Genomic DNA, 17,275 nt, shown 5'->3' on the forward strand with positions numbered 1-17,275 from the left:
CATGAGAGTCCCAGCAGCTATTCAGGCCACTCCTGTTCCCTTCTCCCCCACGGTCACCCTCTGCCCTATTGTGGCCTGAGGCACTGTGGCCTGTCCCTAGCGAAAGCTGCCACCTCTATGAGGGCCTCTGCCTCTAGGCACCTTAGCTGCCTTCCTTCTTTCCCTCAGGGACACACACAGCAGACAGTTTTGTGTAGAGCTTTTTAGTAGCTAAAGAGGCACCATGTGTTCCAAAGGCAATATAAATTACAGTATGCAAAACATCGCTTCTGTGACCTCACGTCGCCAAGAGGGGAAATGCACACGTACTTTTAAAAACATCTCACTTATAAAAAATGCCCCCTGGAAAGGTCTCCGGAAAGGGGCTGTGAGGCTCACCCTCCACCGTGTGGGAGGACCGGCTGCCCTCGGCTGAGCCCATGGCAGGTGGGCCACACGTGTCCCCTACTGCCTGCCCAGAGCTCTGTCCAGGTTGCTCTTGATGGTGTCCAGGAAGTCGGTGGTGTTCAGGAAGTGCTCGTTCAGCTTCACACTGCAGAGAGGACATGATGGCGTCAGCCGGGCCAGGCCCTTCCTTCCAGGACATGGCCCAAATGGGACCTTCCATGCCACCCAGGCTCAGGCCAAAGGTCACCTGCAACCCACTACCAAAAGGCCATGGTGAATTCAGTGGGAACCTAGGAAGGTCTGTCTTTTTCTTCCCGGTGGCACAGGGAAGAAACACTGAGCAGCCAGCCAGTGGGGACCAACTCACCAGACCTGGTCCAGGAGGCTTAGCCTGAGCCATTATTTCTTGGGGCTCTGGACTTTTCCTGTTCCAGGCCCCTGGCAGCTATGCCTGACTCTAGGTAGGGTCCCCTGGTTTCCTCCCACCTGGATCCGAGGTCTCAGAAGGCCAGCCCTGGCCTAGGCCCACGCACTTGCTGAGGCCGTGGATGCAGCCGGCCAGGTCCTTGGTCATCGCTCCACTCTCCACGGTCTCCACGCACACCTGCTCCAGGGTCTGTGCAAACCTACAGAGGGCAGCGCAGGTGAGACCCCAGCTGTGCAGGGTGGGACCCCCAGCCAGGGCCAGTGCTGGCCCCTCCCCTGCCCTCACCTGATGAGGTGCTCATTCCCATCTAGCTTTCCCCGGTGCTCCAGGCCCCGTGTCCAGGCAAAGATACTGGCTATCGGGTTGGTGCTGGTAGGCCGGCCCTGGGGACAGGGATCACAGGGAATCAGCAGATAATGTAGGCGCCCACCTCAGGGCCGAGGGGTCAGGCTTTCAGGAGCAGCGGGGAGAGGTGGCCCAAACAATGTACACACATATGAATAAATGAATAAACAATAAAAACAACAAGGCTCAGGCTTGTCTTCCCAGCCACCCCAGCCATAAGTCCCGTACTCACCTTTTGGTGCTCACGATAGTGTCGGGTGACCGTCCCGTGAGCAGCCTCTGCCTCAATGGTCTTACCATCCGGGCACACCAGCACAGAAGTCATCAGGCCAAGGGAGCCAAAGCCTGACAGACGGGAAGGTCATCCTTTCACTACCATGCCTCAGTCCAGGCCACCCAGGGTCAACCCACCTGTCCCCTTCCTCCCCCTGCTGCTCTGGCTACTTCTCACCTCAAGTCCTCACTTCCACCCCAACTGGAGCTGGGAGGACAGGGACTGCATGGAGCCTGTCCAGGACCCAGCAGAGAACAGAGGACCCTGAAGGCAGCTAACATACATCTGTGTCCCCACTACAGGCACCCCAGAGTCCATGGCTCCCAGGGTCTAAGACCCCACAGAGTCCTGCAGCCCCAGGAGGCCATTTCAAGAAAAAAAATACAGCTGTCATCGCTGTATCACAGTGGTGGTTCTGCTGCTGCTTTTAGGTCACTTTTAAGCTTCGCATATTTTTTCTGAAATTTCCCAGATTCATGCATCAACTCAAAACGACTTGTTCTGTTATCAAGGACTCTGGGGTTTCAAAAGCAACTGCACAGCTGGGGTTATGGCTTAAGCAGAAGAGCGCTTGACTTGCATAGCATGAAGATCTGAGTTCAAATCCCAGTACCACAAAAAAAAAAAAAAAAAAAAAACAACTCCACAGCACCAAAACAAGGACGGACTGTGAAGATCCAAGAAGAAAAAGTGGTCAACTTGTAAAAGAAAATGGTTTCTCTTATAGTAGTTGTTATTTTCCTTCTTGGTTGTATGGGCTGTGACCGTGGGGGTTTTTTGTTGTTGTTTTGCTTTTGTTGGTTTTTGTCTCCCTATGTAGCCCAGACTGGCTTTGAACTCAAAATTCTCCTGCTTCAACCTCTAGGGTTGAACTGCACCACCATACCAATTTTGCTGGAGGAGTCCCTTTGCTATTTTCACCTGGACCTTCACACTCATCAATCCCTTCTGTACTTAACATTCATTTTCATGCCTCTGTCACCAGTCATGGCTTTTGTTTGTTGGTTGGCTGGTGCTGGAGACTGGACCCAGGGTCTCACCTCCTGCATGGTAAGACACATGCTCTTACCATATAGCTATACCAATCCCTGCTGGGGCTTTTCTTTTCTTTTCTTTTTCTTTTTTTTTGGTAGGATTGGAGTTTGAACTCAGGGCTTCACACTTGCAAAGTAGGTACTCTACTTTGCAAAAAAAAAAGAGAGAGAGAGAGAAAAAAATGTTTAAATAAGTAAAAATAAAAGTGCATCCACTTATGCTTGATCCAATTTTCCAGCTGCTGCTGAGCAGCCCAGTGGCCCCATCGCAGACAGAAACAATCTCAGTGCTGATGACCCAACCTGGTCCCTTGAATTCCTGTGCTCATTTCTGTGAGGAGTCTTAGTACACACCAGTCCAAACCATGTCTGTGGGCCTCCCTCACGGAGGTGCCCAGGGGCTCAGCCCCCTGCTGTCCATGCGGGAACCTGTAATGACCCTCTTGGCCACACTAGAGATTTCTCCCCAAAAGGTGCAAAAATCCCTCCATCCAGACAAGGCCAACAGAAGAAAGACAGGGGCAGCATACCCTGGGCCAGGATGTCTGACTGTACATCTCCATCGTAGTTCTTGCAAGCCCACACAAAGCCACCTGAAGACTTGAGCACCTGTGCCACCATGTCATCGATGAGCCGGTGCTCGTACCAGATCTTATTCTTGTCAAAGTCAGTCTTATAGTGCCTGGGAGCAAAAGGGCCTGTTGTGGGGAGAGGACAGGAGGCTGGCAGGTTGGGGACCCCTCCCCGAGCCTCAGAGCTAACTAAGCCAAATGCAGAGGGACAGTGACCTCCTCAGGTAGGATGGGGACGGCAAGGGCGGGGAGCACGGGGGGGGGGGGGGGGGTGGGGCTCTGGAGTCTTCAGGAAGCAGCAAAGGAGGCCGTTACTTGTCAAAGATCTCCTGGAAGATGTCCTTGAAGCGCCCGTCATAGGCTTTCATGATGGTGTTCTTTGTGCTCATGTACAAGGGCCACTTCTTTCGGATGGCGTACTGGAAGCAGCTGTGCGCGAAGCCCGAGATGGACTGTGGACAGAAAGAGGACCTGGCATGGTCCCCCTGCCTAGGACTGGCAGCCCTCCCCAGTGCCCAGGCCAGGCCCAGCTCTCCAGGAACACGGGCACCTCCACCTTCCACACGGCCACCATGGAGGGGGTGTCTGTGGCTTTGGCCCATTACCTCCCCCCAACCTTGTGGGAACAAACGACCCCCCAGCTTTGCTGTGGGAAGCCAATGCTTAGGCTTGGGTAGGAGCAAATGCCCCTAGTTCTTTCCTCCCCAGGCCTCAGTGACTGGCTCAGAGATGGTCATGCGACCCAAGCATGGACCTCCGGCTGGAACCAGGCGCAAGGACGTGCTCTTTTCTGATAAGGTAGCCAGCCAGCCAGGTGGGCAGAGGCTATGAGGCCAACACGGAAGAAAGGAAAGTCACCAGACAGAAGGGGAGGAGGTGCTGCAGGGGCCTCACCTCATCGGTGTTGTACATGCCCATCCCCACGCCGCCCGCAGGGAAGTTGTACACCTCCCACTCTGTGGCACCCCTGCCATCCTTCGGGGTGAAGACCATCTTGAATGTGCCAGCCCGGTCCACCACGAAGTCTGTGGCCCTGTACTGCACAGAGGAAGGAAGGTCAGGCTAAGGGCTCCCGTGGGGAACCCAGGTCTGTAGACCCTGTCTCCCAGCCTGGCCTACCTGGTCGCCATGGGCATGCCTGCCAATTGTGATGGGCTTGGTCCAGCCGGGGACAAGGCGGGGGATGTTTTTACAGATGATGGGCTCTCGGAAAACAGTCCCCCCAAGAATGTTCCGGATGGTTCCGTTGGGACTCTTCCACATCTTCTTCAACTTGAACTCTGAGGACAGAGATGACGTGGGCCTGCTGCAGCCTGGCCTCCCAACCAAAAGGAACCTCAAGCAACAACACAGACCGACAGACGCCATCATGGGGCACACAGTTAGAGTCCCACGTGGAGACGAACGGCTTCTGGAAATCTGCCTGTTCTAACTGTGAGGCTTACACAAGCCTGGGCTGTGGGAGCCACTGACAAAATTCTGAGCCTGCCTGGTTGTTATGACAATTAAAAGAGCTGGGGTGTACAGTGTCTGGAACAGTACCCGATCTGTTGGCAAGGGCTCTGACCACCACCATTACCACGTCCCATACAAGGTCGCTCAGTTCAAGGGAAAGGGGTGTCTGATGAACCACCCCACCCTCAGAAGCCCTGGTGCTGGCCCAGTCCTAGCCAGGCACTTCAGACTTTGACCCTCCACTTCCTTGTCCTACAGAAGGGAATCTATACATCCTGGGGTGGTAACTTGGTGGCAGAGCACTTGCCTGGCATACACAAGGCCTTGAGTTCGATCCTCAGCACCAATTAAAAAAAAAAAAATCAGCATCATAATAAATAAATCCCAGGATTCAGGGAAGTCAAAGAAAACTCAGGACTCTGCAGAGGACAGAAGGTGGCCTGGAGGGTTTTGCTGTTTGTTTGTGGTGCTGGGGATCGAACCCAGAGCTTTGTGCATGCTGGGCAGTGCTCTAGCTCTGAGCTACACCCCCAGCCTGCAGATATGTCTTGAGTGTTTCCTTCTGCCCCCTCATACTGCAGGAATTAGGGAGGAGAATTCAGAAAACTTCTAATCTGTCTTTTTTGGAATTATCCAAACCTGGTCCCTTTCTCTGTACTCTGGTGTCATTTCATAGAACTCTCAAGAGAGGCCTCCAGAACGAAGGACCAGCAGCCAGTCCAGGCATGGGGACACTGCTCAGGGATCTGTGCCTGACCCCCAGGGCTCGGGCAGCCCTGCAATACCAGACAGTGGCAGGAGGGTCCTCACCATGGTCCCCAGAGGCCTCTGAGGCTCCTGACACACAGCACTCCAACTACAGCCTCTCTCTACAGTGATCTGCAAAACAGGCCAGGAGGTCTGAAGTGCAGTCTGACCAAAGCCTGTCATCCTCCTCCTCCCTGTGACTGGCACAGCCACCACTGGGCAGAGCCACAGAGCACAGCAGGAGCAGCATCTATCTGGGTGCTAGAAGTAGTGGGGCCAGGTCTCTGCTTAGTTACGCTTAACCACCAGCTTGCGGCCAGCCCCTTAACCACACGGCATCTACAGTGACCTCCAGGTCCCACTGTCTAGCAGCCCCTCCCAGGGAAACCAGGGTCACCTCATCCCCACCAACCCACCCCAGACCCCAAAAGATGCTGCCTTCAGGAAAACCCAGATCCCAGTCCCACACAGCCAGCTGCCCCCACCCAATCGCATGGTCTGGCAGGGAGAGACTGAGATCCTCCTCAGCCCACCCCTGCCACCCTCGCACCTTCCACGCGGGCCTCATCGGGGGTGATGGTGGCACACTTGACAGCCACACTGTACTTCTGAGTGGCCAACGCAGAGTCAATGGTGACCTGGTCATTGGTCTGGTCACGGTGTGGAAGCCCGAGGTCAAAATACTTGAGCTGGACATCCACATGGGGCAGGATGAGCTGGGGAAGAAGACCAACCAAAGCGTCAGTCCCAGCCAGGTGCTGGTGGCTCACGCCTATAATCCTAGCTATTCAGGAGGCAGAGATCAGAAGGATTTAGGTTCAAAGCCAGCCCAGGCAAATAGTTTGAGAGACCCTATCTTGAAAAAACCCCTCACAAAAAAAGGGCTGGTGGAGTGGCTCAAGGTGTAGGCCCTGAATTCAAACTCCAATACCGAAAAAAAAAAGCATCATCCCCAGGGCAGGATGCCAGGGGAACACAGAGACATTTGGGCTGTGTCAGGGATACCCAGTCAGGACAAGGATGAGAAAAGTCCATGGAAGGGACACAGGAGAGGGATGGGGTCAGCCATTCCTCAGCGGGACCTGGCCAGAGCTGGTAGGAGGCCAGGGCCCTGGAGAGAGCTAAGCAGACCAGATGGGCCTTCTAAGAGTTTCCTATGGCGAGGACCATCCATCCACACTGAGGCTTGGTAGGTCAGCCGCACTCCAGCTCCAGCCTATCAAAATTTCAGCAACCGAGCACAGTGGTACATGCCTATAATCCCAGCACTCTCTGAGAGCTGAGTCCAGGACGGTCAGCCAGCCTGGACTAGATAGCAAGATCCTGACTCAAGCAAACAAAAGTGGCAGTCTCAACCTTTCTCCTGTGAGCAAAAACACAGATGGGGAAGGGGACTTCATGCAGCAGGACACTTTCCAGGACGCACCACACCAACTTGGAGAAGCCAAGCAGCCTTCCTGGAACCATCTACCATGGTGGCTCACCACGGCTATAGGCTGGGTGGCTGCCTTGCACACAGTCCTGTCCCTCCTCGTGAGGGATCAAGATGGATATAACATGGATTGGTTACGAAGCCGTTCAGAGTTTGAAAAATGAGTCAGGGGGCTGGGGGTGTGGCTCAAAGGGTAGAGCACCTGCCCAGCAAGCATGAGACTGGAGTTCAAAAAGAAAAAAAGGCCAGGCACAGTAGTGTGTACCTGTAGTCCCAGCTACTGAGGCCGAAGCAGGAGGAGCACTTGAATCCAGGAGCTGGAGAGCAGCCTGGTCTACACAGCCAGAGCCCCCACCTCAAAAATAAAAGAAACCGGTTTGAAAGCCATGCAGGCTTGGTCCCAACAAGAGACATGGCCCGCCCAGGACACACACTGCCCAACAGCTGAGAACCATTAGCTCCACACGCGAAAGAAGGGTGGCCAGAGGTAAGAAACAGGACTACTGTCCACCAGGGCACAGGTGAGTCCTGGGGACCTGAGACCCCATGGGACTAAGCACCTGCTGGAAGGGAAACACCACATAGGGAAAGGGCACACCTTCTCCTTGATGAACTGCCAGATGATCCGGGTCATCTCATCACCGTCCATCTCCACCACCGGCTTCGCCACTTTGATCCTCTTGTCGGCATCTGGAATGGGCATACATGGCATGTCACGCCCCTGGGGGGATGGGTGGGAAGCCCCTCTTCTCCTGACCAGGCCCATCCTTCACCAAAGAGGGAGTGGTGAGCAGCCAGGGCTCTGATGGCCCAGTGTTCATTCCCTCTTCTGCAGAAACAGCTACCTGCATGCTCCCAGATTCCCCACTGAGTACGGCTGGAGAGATGCCACCTTAGCTTGCTCAAGGGGCTGGGGCCAGCCTGGCCAGTCAGATCCTGTTACCCTGGAATCTGAAGGCAGAGGACACCAATAAAGAATGACAGCCAGCTGTGGTCACCTTGACCAGAATCAGATCAGGAAAAGGCAGGCCAGGAGCTCCTGCCCCCTCACTACCACAAGGGCCTTAGAGTGGCAGTCTCCATAGTTGTCCCTGTATTTCTGTGAGCGACCCTGGGTCCTTTCAATAAAATCCTCTCAAGTTCGCCAGGCTTGAGGTTCCTCTGTTGCTTGCATCCTGGGCCCCTAGCTAACTTGAAGTGAGGAGAAGAAACAGTATCCAAGTGTAAGGCCCTGAGTTCGGTCCCCAGCACCGGAAAAAAAAAAAAAAAAAGGAAAAAAAAAAAAAAGAAACAGTATCAACGCGTGCACAGATACATGACGAGATACATACTTACACACTGCCCACCTTTACATGGGGGCTCCATTGTATCAGTTTCCTTTTGTGTGTGTGTGATGGGTTTTTTTCCAGACAGGGTCTGGTGAACTATTTGTCCAGGGCTGGCTTTGAACCACAATCCTCCTGATCGCTGCCTCCTGAGTAGGATTACAGGTGTGAGCCACCGGTGCCCAGCTGGAATTTTTTTTTTTTTTTTCCTTTTTGAGACAAGGTCGAAAACTAGCCTCAAATTCAACCTCCTCCTGCTTCACCCTCCAGAGGGCTAGGATTATAAGCATGTCACAGTACCTGGTCCATTTTAGATATGGGGAAACTGAGGCCCAGAGAGGTGACTGCCCAAGGTTACAGAGCTGGGAGACAGCAGCACTGAGCAAGGACAGTGGGAAGGACAGGTGTATGGCCCCTATGAATGGGATCAGAGTCCCTGACCCAAGCCACCTCAGGTGAGTTGGCCCTCCCAGAGACCTTAAGACTCAAAGGTGGCTGGTGATGAGTCCTGAGAGGGAGTGTCAGGGAAACAGGAGATGGAAGGTTCTCCAAGCAAAGCCTGACTCAAGGGAAAAACCAAGAGTGTGGGAAGGGGACTCCAGTGAAAGCTCAGGAAATGTTCCAGCGAATTAACCAGCACGGTGAACCCCAACCTGCAGCAGCCAGGGTGCCTGCGGTTCCTCTGTCCATAGCCTGGGAAGACACAGCAAAGCGACTGCAGGGTTAGGTAACAGAAAACTTCAGACATCGGGAAATCTCACCCGCTGTGACACCCAGACAGGAACAGCATGACTGAGAATGGTGCCTGTGCCTGAAGGAGCACTCCTGGGGCTCGCTTAGTGCCTACTTCCTCTCATGTCACAGTGTTTCCAGGTGGCAATGAGTCCTCCCACCTCCACAGAGATCACACACAGCAAACCACACCAAGGGAAGATGATCACTTGAAAACATGAAGTCAGAAGTGACAACTGCTCACTGACAGTAAGACAGAGCCTGCAAAACGCAGGCCTAGGGCTGAGGAAGGGGCTAATGGCAGAACACTTGTCTAATATTTGTGAGGACCTAGGCTCGATCCCTAGCACTGAAAAAAGAAATTAAAAATCAAAAAAGTATAAAGACCAGGGATGGTGGCTCACACCAGTAATTCTGGAGGCGGAGATCAGGAGGATGGAGGTTCTAGGCCAGCCCAGGCAAAAAGATCTTGAGACACCCCATCTCAACTAATAAACTGGGCATGTATAAGTAGGAGGATTGTTTCCAGACAGACCTGGGCATAAACCCATGGCCCTATTCGAAAAATAACTAACGCAAAAAGGTCTGGGGGCACAGCTCAAGTGGTAGAGTACCTGCCTAGCAAGTGCAAGGCTCTGAGTTCAAACCCCAGTACCACCAAACAGCAACAAACCCCCAAAAACCCCTAAAAAAGTATGGCCACCTAGGCACATTGGCAACAGTGACCAAACCCTAACAAGCCTCAAACATATCTTACCACCCATACCTGAGCATGACGACAGCACACCTGAACTGCTAAGCCAACTTTCCATGACACGCAGCAAAGCAACTCACTTCCCACGACATGCAAACAAACAAACAAACAAAAAATTCAATCTCAAAAGCATCTTAGGGGTCATTAAGTAGAAAAAGGAGTATGGCCTGAGTCAGAGGCAAGACAGAACCCAGGCGTCTGGCTCAAGTGCAGCCTCTCCTTGTGGGTCAGATAGAGAGAAGCAGAAAGCAAAACAGACACAAAACAGTTTGTTCCCCAGGGAACAAGGCGGATCGATCCACGGGTTCCCCCACCCTTCCCAAGATGCAGTGACAAAATTCATCCTGTGTTCTGAAGCCTGGGAGGGAAGGGCCCTGGGACCCGCACGACATCGGCTGGGCGCTGTAGAACCGGCTTAGTTGCCAGGACCATCTCCTGTAAGTTAATTTAAGAACAGCTAGTCAAACTTTTAAAACCGTGAGCCAATGTCACAATCCAGAACCCTAACCCGAGGAGCGAGCTAGAAGCCAGTTCCGAAGGCCTCAGGGTCCACCTGGGCTGCACTGCGCTGGGCTTCCCAGGCAGGCACTGTAAACTGTGGCTGCCACACCTCCTCTGGGGGGGAGTTCAAGGTCAAGGTTATACCGTGTGTGCATGCTGTCCAGCCCCCTTGGTCCAGGGTCAAGTTATTCACTGGGCCACCAGGGCTAGCTACGTACCTCTTCCACCTCTTCAAACCTAAACCACGGTGCGAGGCTGCGGGATGAAAGTGAGGAAGGAGTAAAAACCCCACGGGTGAGGGAAAGCGACAGGCAGAGAGCAGTGCAGTTGGTAGTCAGGGGTCCCAGGCCTCCCTGAAAGCACAGTTCCCAGAGGAGCTGGTGACACTTGAGAGCCCAAGCCAGCAAACATCTTTTGCTGGCCTCAAGTAATAGATTTTTGTCCCTGGCCTGGAGAATGAACACAGGGCCTCACAAATGCCAGCCAAGCCCTCTACCACTGAGCTAGGTTCAATCCGGGTCCTCGCACTAGGCCAGCACTCTACTCCCAGCCAGGTATTAGACTTCTGAAATGTTCTGTGATGCCAGGGGAGCCAGTGGCTCACACCTGTAATCCTAGCTACTTGGGAGGCTGAGATCAGGAGGATTAGGTTTTGAGGCCAGCCCAGGAAAATAGTTCATGAGACCCTATCTCAAAAATTCCAACACAAAAATAGGGCTGGTGGAGTGGTTCAAGGTGTAGGCCCTGAGTTCAAACCCCAGCACTGCAAAAAAAAGTGTTCTGTGGTGACCAACCAAGGCTTAAAACATCATGAGATTGTAATAACAGGAATGGAGGTGTGGCTCAAGTGGCAGAGTGCCTGCTTTGTAGGCACAAAGCCCTGAGTTCAAACTGCAGTTACACACACACACACACACACACACACACACACAAAACAATAAAGTAACCCAATAAACAAGCAAAGCTGGGTGTGGTGGCCCATGCCTGCAATCCTAGCTACTCAGGAGGCAGAGATCAAAAGGATGGCAGTCCAAAGTCAGCCAGGCAAAAAGTCCATGAGCCCTATCTCAGAAAAGCTCATCACAAAAAAGGGCTGGTGGAGTGACTCAAGGTGTAGGCCCTGAGTCCCTGAGTTCAAACCCCCACGACACAAAAAACCACTCACACCCATTGAGAGAACTATCAAAAAATGAAAAAACAGAAAATAGCAAGTGCTGGTGAGGCTGTGGGGAAACCGACACATTTGTGCACTGTTCTTTGTCTATTTGAGATGGGGGCTTGCCACGTAGCCCAAACTGGCCTGGAACTCTTGGTCCTTCTGCTTCAGCCTCCTGAGTACTGGGATTATAGGTGTACACCACCATACCCAGCTTTGTGCACTGTTGATAAGAAGTTAAAATGGTATAGCTTCTGGGAAGAACAGTCTGAAAGTTGCTAATAATAGAATTACTCTATGGCCCAGAAATTACACTTCTGGACACACATCCAAAAGAACTGAAAACTGGGCATATAGCTGGGCATGAAATGCTTGCCTTACATGTGACAAGGCCCTGGGTTCACCCCACCACCACCAGAAAAAGAAAAAAAAATTGAAAGCAGGGACCAGAAGAGATCTTTGCACACCCACATCATTGCAGCATTATTCACAATAGCCAGAAGGTGGAAGCTACCTCATGTCCCTCAGTGGAAAAGAAAAAATGTGACCTACACATACAATGCAATATTATTCAGATTCAAAAAAAAAAGGAAAGAAATTCTTGCTGCAACACAGGCGAACCTTGGGAATGTTAAGTTAAGTGAAACAAGCCAGTCCCAAAGACAAACGTTATACAATTCCATGTACGTAAGCTTCCCAGAGGAGTCAAATTCACAGACACAGAAAGCAGAGCCTCAGTTGCCAGGGGCTGGGGAAGGAGGGGTGAGGAGGAAGTGGGTTACTGCTTAATGGATATGGAGTTTCAGTGCTGCAAGATGAAAAGTTGTAGAGGTAGGTGACACAAGGCACCAGGGTCGACGTTAGTCAACTGTACACTTAAAAAGAGTTAAGGTTGGGGACTGGGGGCGTGCCTGGCAAGCGTGCCGCTTTGAGTTCAAAACCCAGTCCCACCAAAAAAAGAAGAAGAAGAAGAAAAAAGTCAAGGAGGTCAATATCATATTATGTCTTTTACTAAAAATAAAAATAAGATCCTGCTGGGTGCCATGGCTCACACCTGTAATCCCAGCTACTCAGGAGGCAGAGATCAGGAGGATAGTGGTTCCAAGCCAACCCCAGCAAATAGTTCGAGAGACCCTATCTTGCAAACACCCATTTCAAAAAGCGCTGGTGGAGTGGCTCAAAGTGCAGGCCCTGAGTTTAAATCCTGGTACCACAAATAATAATAAGATTTTAAAACCAGTCCTCCCCCCCCCAAAAAAAAAATCAGGAAATTTTACAATCTAGATCTAAGAAGCAGGGCATGTTGTAATCCTAGCATTTTAGAGACTGAGGCAGGCAGATCATGGGTTCTAGTCCAGCCTGGGCTACATAGAAAGTTTGAGGCCAGCCTGGGTTACTAGTGAGACCCTACCTCCAAAAAAAAAAATCTAACTCTAGATCGCACAGCCTGTCTTGAAGAATAAGTGGCCGCCACCCCACACTGAGACAAGGATGGGCTGGGCTGAGGGGTGCCTTCCTTTGCTCCCAGCCTGCCCTGCACCCTCAGGCGTCCAGGTCATGGGAGTTTGAGACCTGTTTGGCCCATATGGTGCACACACCGCCATGCTCCACCCCGCTCAAGGAGTCAAGCAATGACAGCAATCCAAAACCCAAAGAGAAGCCCTGAGGCCTCCCTCAAAACCTCCAAGTGACAGCCACCTCGAATTTCCACATGAGTGACGTGCCACACAGACACCGTCTTCTTGGCAAGAGTGCAGGACAGAATGACAGCAGTTACAAGAGGCCAGTGAGCAGCTCTCCTCTATTTGAGACTCCTGGCACCCAACATTCCCTGAGGAGTGAAGCCCCTGGGGACTGGCGTGGTACAGTGCCTATTTAGAAACACAAGGCCCTGAGTTCAAACCCTAGTGCCACCAAATATCAAAGTGGTCCCTGGCTGTGGGATGTGCTTGTTTACTGCTCCCCAGATGGCAGCAGAACTGCTTTTCCCACATTCCTTCTCGGTACCTCCTACTGAGAGGGTGCAAGTCCCAGCAAGGAATCAGAATGTGGAGACTTGCCCCCTTTCCTCACCCCCACTTCCAGACAGACCATCCACAAACCCAACTGGCTCTCCCTTCAAAACGCACCCAGAAGCTACCACCTGGCCCAAGAAATTACCTTCTCATGCCCCAGCCTGCCGGTGGCCTCTGGCCAGGCCCCGGAAGCCTGGATGCTTCTGCTAAAATGTTCCTCCCCAAACCCTGCAAAGCCTCCTTTTGCAGACAGAATAAAGGCCCAAGTCCTCAATAGTGGCCTGGGAGCCAGCCGCAGAGTACGCGCCCAGCATGTGCAAGACCCTTGGTTAGATCCCCGGCACTAGGGGGGAAAATAGTGACTCCCACTGCCAGACTTATCTGTCACCACAATGCACACAGGCTCAGCCTCCTCCTCTCTGTGACTCCACCATGGCCAGGGCACCTGCAGATCCCTAAGGGGCCGCCCACCCTCCCCTCTTAGGGCTCAGTCACTGAGGTCCTTCCTGGCTGCCTTGGCCAACTTTCACCCACACCCTTTCCTTGTTTACCAGGCAGCTGCTCCCACAGTTGAGCCGCACCCCCAGTTCTTCATCTCTTCCCCTAACCTTTTTTTTTTTTTCCTTTGGTGGACTGGGGTTTGAACTCAGGGCTTCACACTTGCAAAGCAGGTGCTCTACCACTTGAGCCACACCTCCAGTCCATTTTACTCCGGTTATTTTGGAGATGGTCTCTCTATTTGCCTGGCCTCAAATTGCAATCCTCCCAATCTCAGCCTCCCAAGTAAGTGTGAGCCACTGGTGCCGGACTCTTTTCCTAACTCTTGTGACCATATATCACTTGTCAACTTCTGTCTTGTTTACTCTCTGTCCCTTCCCACAGACCCTTCCACTCCCTCACCTCACCACTGAGGATTGAACCCAGAACCTTATACATGCTAGGCAAGGGCTTTCCCACTTCAGCCATGTCTCCAGCACTTTTGTTTGCATTTTGTTTATGAGATAGGGTCTCACTAATGTTTTGTCCCCACTGACCTCAAACTCGAGCTCCTACACACACACACACACACACACACACACACACACACACACACACAGAATAGCTGGAACAACTAGGATTACAGGTGCACCACACACCTGCCTCCCATATTAGAATGGTAGCTGGAGCAAAAAGGCAACACAGTATTTGCGAAAGGCATAGTTGAAAGTCAAGGCCAGGGCTGCCCTACCCTCACCTCCTTTTTTCATTGAACTTGCCGACTGAATGTGCTCGATCCCCTCCCTCGCTCCTGGGGCTATTGACACAGGGACCAAGGAGTTTTGGCCAGCAGAATGCACCGCAGGCACATGGTGGCTCTGCCAGGCAATGGGCTCCCTGACCCAGAGAAGCTCACCACCAAGGCTGGGTTAAATAGCTGCAGTCTGGGCTGGCGTTGTGGCTCACTGGCAGAGTGTTTACGCAGGATGTGTGAAGCCCTGGGTGGATCCAACACCAGGGAAAAAATGACATCCAGGAATAGTGGTACACGTCTGTAATCTCAGCTACAGTGGAGACTGAGGCAAGAGGGTCACACATTTAAGACCAGCCTGAGCAACAATATGACACCCTGTCTTAAAATAAAGTTAAAAAAGGGCTGAGAAGATGGGCGCCAGTGGCTCACGCCTGTAATCCTAGCTACTCAGGAGGCAGAGATCAGGAGGACAGAGGTTCGAAGCCAGCTCAGGCAAATAGTTCTCAAGACCCCATCTCCAAAATAACCAGAGCAAAATAGACTGGAGGTGTGGCTCAAGTGGTAGAGGGCCTGTTTTTCAAGTGTGAAGCCGAGTTCAAACCCCAGACCCATCAAAGAAAAAGAGAGAGAGAAAGTGAGAGAACTCTATTTGTGGGTCTACAAAACTCGACGAACAATTCTGAAATAATTTGTCCTGGAATCTAAGAGGCAGGCTAGCCACCAAGAAAATGTGAGAGTGAAGGGGCAAGATCAGGAAATGAAGAAGTTTCTGGTGAACAATGGAATGAAGAAAGGCTAGGTAAGAAATTCTGCCCTGGAGTGTTCACCAGCCCACCCTCACTTCCGGCTCAGAGAGCACACCCCTCACTTCCTGGAGTTCTAACATCAAAACCACCAGCAGCAGTCGCTGGAGGCTGCAGAGTCCGAAAGAGACATGTGGAATTACCCAGCAGGCAGCAGTCACAGGACTATTATAGCCAAAAAATCCTCACCTCTTGCCTTCAAGGGGAACGCCGAGTATTCTGTCTGCAGCGTGTTGCCAAGTAACCAGCTGCATGCAGAGTGCAGTCTGATGACCAAATCAAACCTCTGGCCCCACAATAACTGCCCCATCCAGGGACTTCTGGAAGGGCCTGCAACTGACTGCTCTTTCACATATATCCAAATTCAGGTCCCCAAAAGAGCTGCGTTTTCTTTGTTAGTGTGCTTTTCTGTGCTTTCTGTTGTTTCTCTTTTCCATCATAACTTCTCCCATATTTTGCTGAAGGTGGCATCTCTGGGGTCTGGAGCACTTGAGCTGGAGGAGTGACTCAAGCAGTAAGAACACCTGCCTAGCAAGTGTGAGGCCCTGAGTTCAAAACCCTAGTGCCACCAAAAAAAGAGGATGGAGTACTTGAAACCTTGGAGTTTCAAGGCTGACCCTTTCTACAGGATCTAGACAGATCCTGAAGTACAAAAGCAGAAATGTCCCTTTCTCCTTGGCATGGGAGGGTGGGGGCTGGGAGCCAGGCCCTTTCCCTCCTCCTGGCCCCAGCTCTGGTCAGCTGCTTCCACACTCAGTTAAAGATTACCTACCCTTGCCAGGCCAAGCCAGGGCCCCCACCCCCTCCTGCTCACTCTCCTGGCTAACCGCAAGGGTCTTTGGGCCAGGTCAGGATAGAAGTTTCCCTGACAACAGGCATCAGAAAAGAGACTTAACATTGTTCCCTGCCTTTCTAGCAGGGCCTTGTGTGGCCAGAGGGAGGGTAGGGCCAAGGCCTCTATGGCAGGCCTGGCAGCCTGCGTTAGTAATGGAGGTTCAGGCTAACGCCCGCTTATTAGGACTTGAACTACATCTCCTGTCCCAAGCAGGGAGCTAAATGTACTCCCCAGAGGCTGCGGGAGCGATTGGAGAAAGTGACATTTTGCATGGTCTCCTCAGCCAGTGAGCCAGGCAGGACCAGCTAAGCAAGCGGGCTGGAGATGCGGCTCAGTGGCTGAGCGCCAGCCGGGCTGCGCACGGCCCTGGACCCATCCCCATCCCCAGCCCCAGCCCCAGCCCCAGCCCCACAAGAGCAAAGGAAAGAGAAGAAAGAAAAGGCAAGGCAAGCAGAGGGCCCAGAATGGAGCCTCAAGCGCAGCGACGAAGGCGAAGGGGTTGGGGGAGTGGCAGCTAAACAAAAGGGGAGACTGGAAAGGACACTCCTCCAGCTGCCCGCTAAAGGCTCCAAAAATAGCTGACGTGGGCCTGGTGCCGAGCACGGATCCGAGCGCGCCCGGGCGAAAGGAAGGGGAAGTGGCTGCGTCCCCTCCCCGCCTTTGTCTGAGCTGGGGCCGCGCCGCGACCCTCCCTCTCGCCGGGGGCGCCGCTCGGGTCCCGCTAGGTGGCTTGCCTCCCTCCAGGGGCGCACGTGGACAGGTCATCCAGGGTCCGAGACAACCCCAGGAGCCCCTCCCGGAATACCTGGGGGCGCAGAGCAGCCCCAAGTTCAACCCTTGCAGGAACCAGTGATCGCCTGGGCCACCAACTGCCACCGTCCTTCAAGTCCCCACCCTTGTGCCTGGCGTGGCCCGGAAACCAGGCGGTGGAGCGCGGAGCCAGGCAAAGCCCTTTTGTGTGCGGGATCCCGCCGCTCCCGGGCCGCAGGCGTGGCGGGTCGCGCTCCCTGGTCCCCAGCCTAGGAAGTCGCCACGTCGCGGCGCGGGGCGCGCGCCCGCCCGTCCCCTCCGTGTGGCACTCACAGTGGCGCCGCGGCTGCTCTTGCAAGCTGGGGGTGGTCAGGGCCGCCGGCGCCCAGGCCTGGCCGCAGCCCGGGGCTCTGCATAGCGAGCGTGCGACCCGCAGATAACCCGCCATCCCGCGCGGCCCAGATCCCTGCGCGCCGCTCACCCCGGCTGCCTGGCCCGGC

The 17,275-nt window shown here is 53.3% G+C and overlaps 1 protein-coding gene across 1 annotated transcript; it reads right to left on the reverse strand.

Annotated features, from left to right (window-relative positions):
- Positions 1-187: 187 nt before the first annotated feature.
- Idh2 (isocitrate dehydrogenase (NADP(+)) 2) lies at positions 188-17,275 on the reverse strand. The gene is made up of 11 exons (XM_020177394.2): positions 17,109-17,275; positions 7,272-7,363; positions 5,792-5,957; positions 4,159-4,319; positions 3,934-4,077; positions 3,355-3,491; positions 2,998-3,149; positions 1,392-1,504; positions 1,100-1,197; positions 921-1,013; positions 188-532 (listed from the first exon to the last, which is right to left on the reverse strand). Exons 1-11 carry the CDS (start codon positions 17,221-17,223, stop codon positions 445-447), a joined length of 1,359 nt encoding a protein of 452 aa, XP_020032983.1. The 5' UTR covers positions 17,224-17,275; the 3' UTR covers positions 188-444.

This window comes from Castor canadensis, chromosome 19 (genome assembly GCF_047511655.1).
Source record: "Castor canadensis chromosome 19, mCasCan1.hap1v2, whole genome shotgun sequence".
NCBI lineage: Eukaryota > Metazoa > Chordata > Mammalia > Rodentia > Castoridae > Castor > Castor canadensis.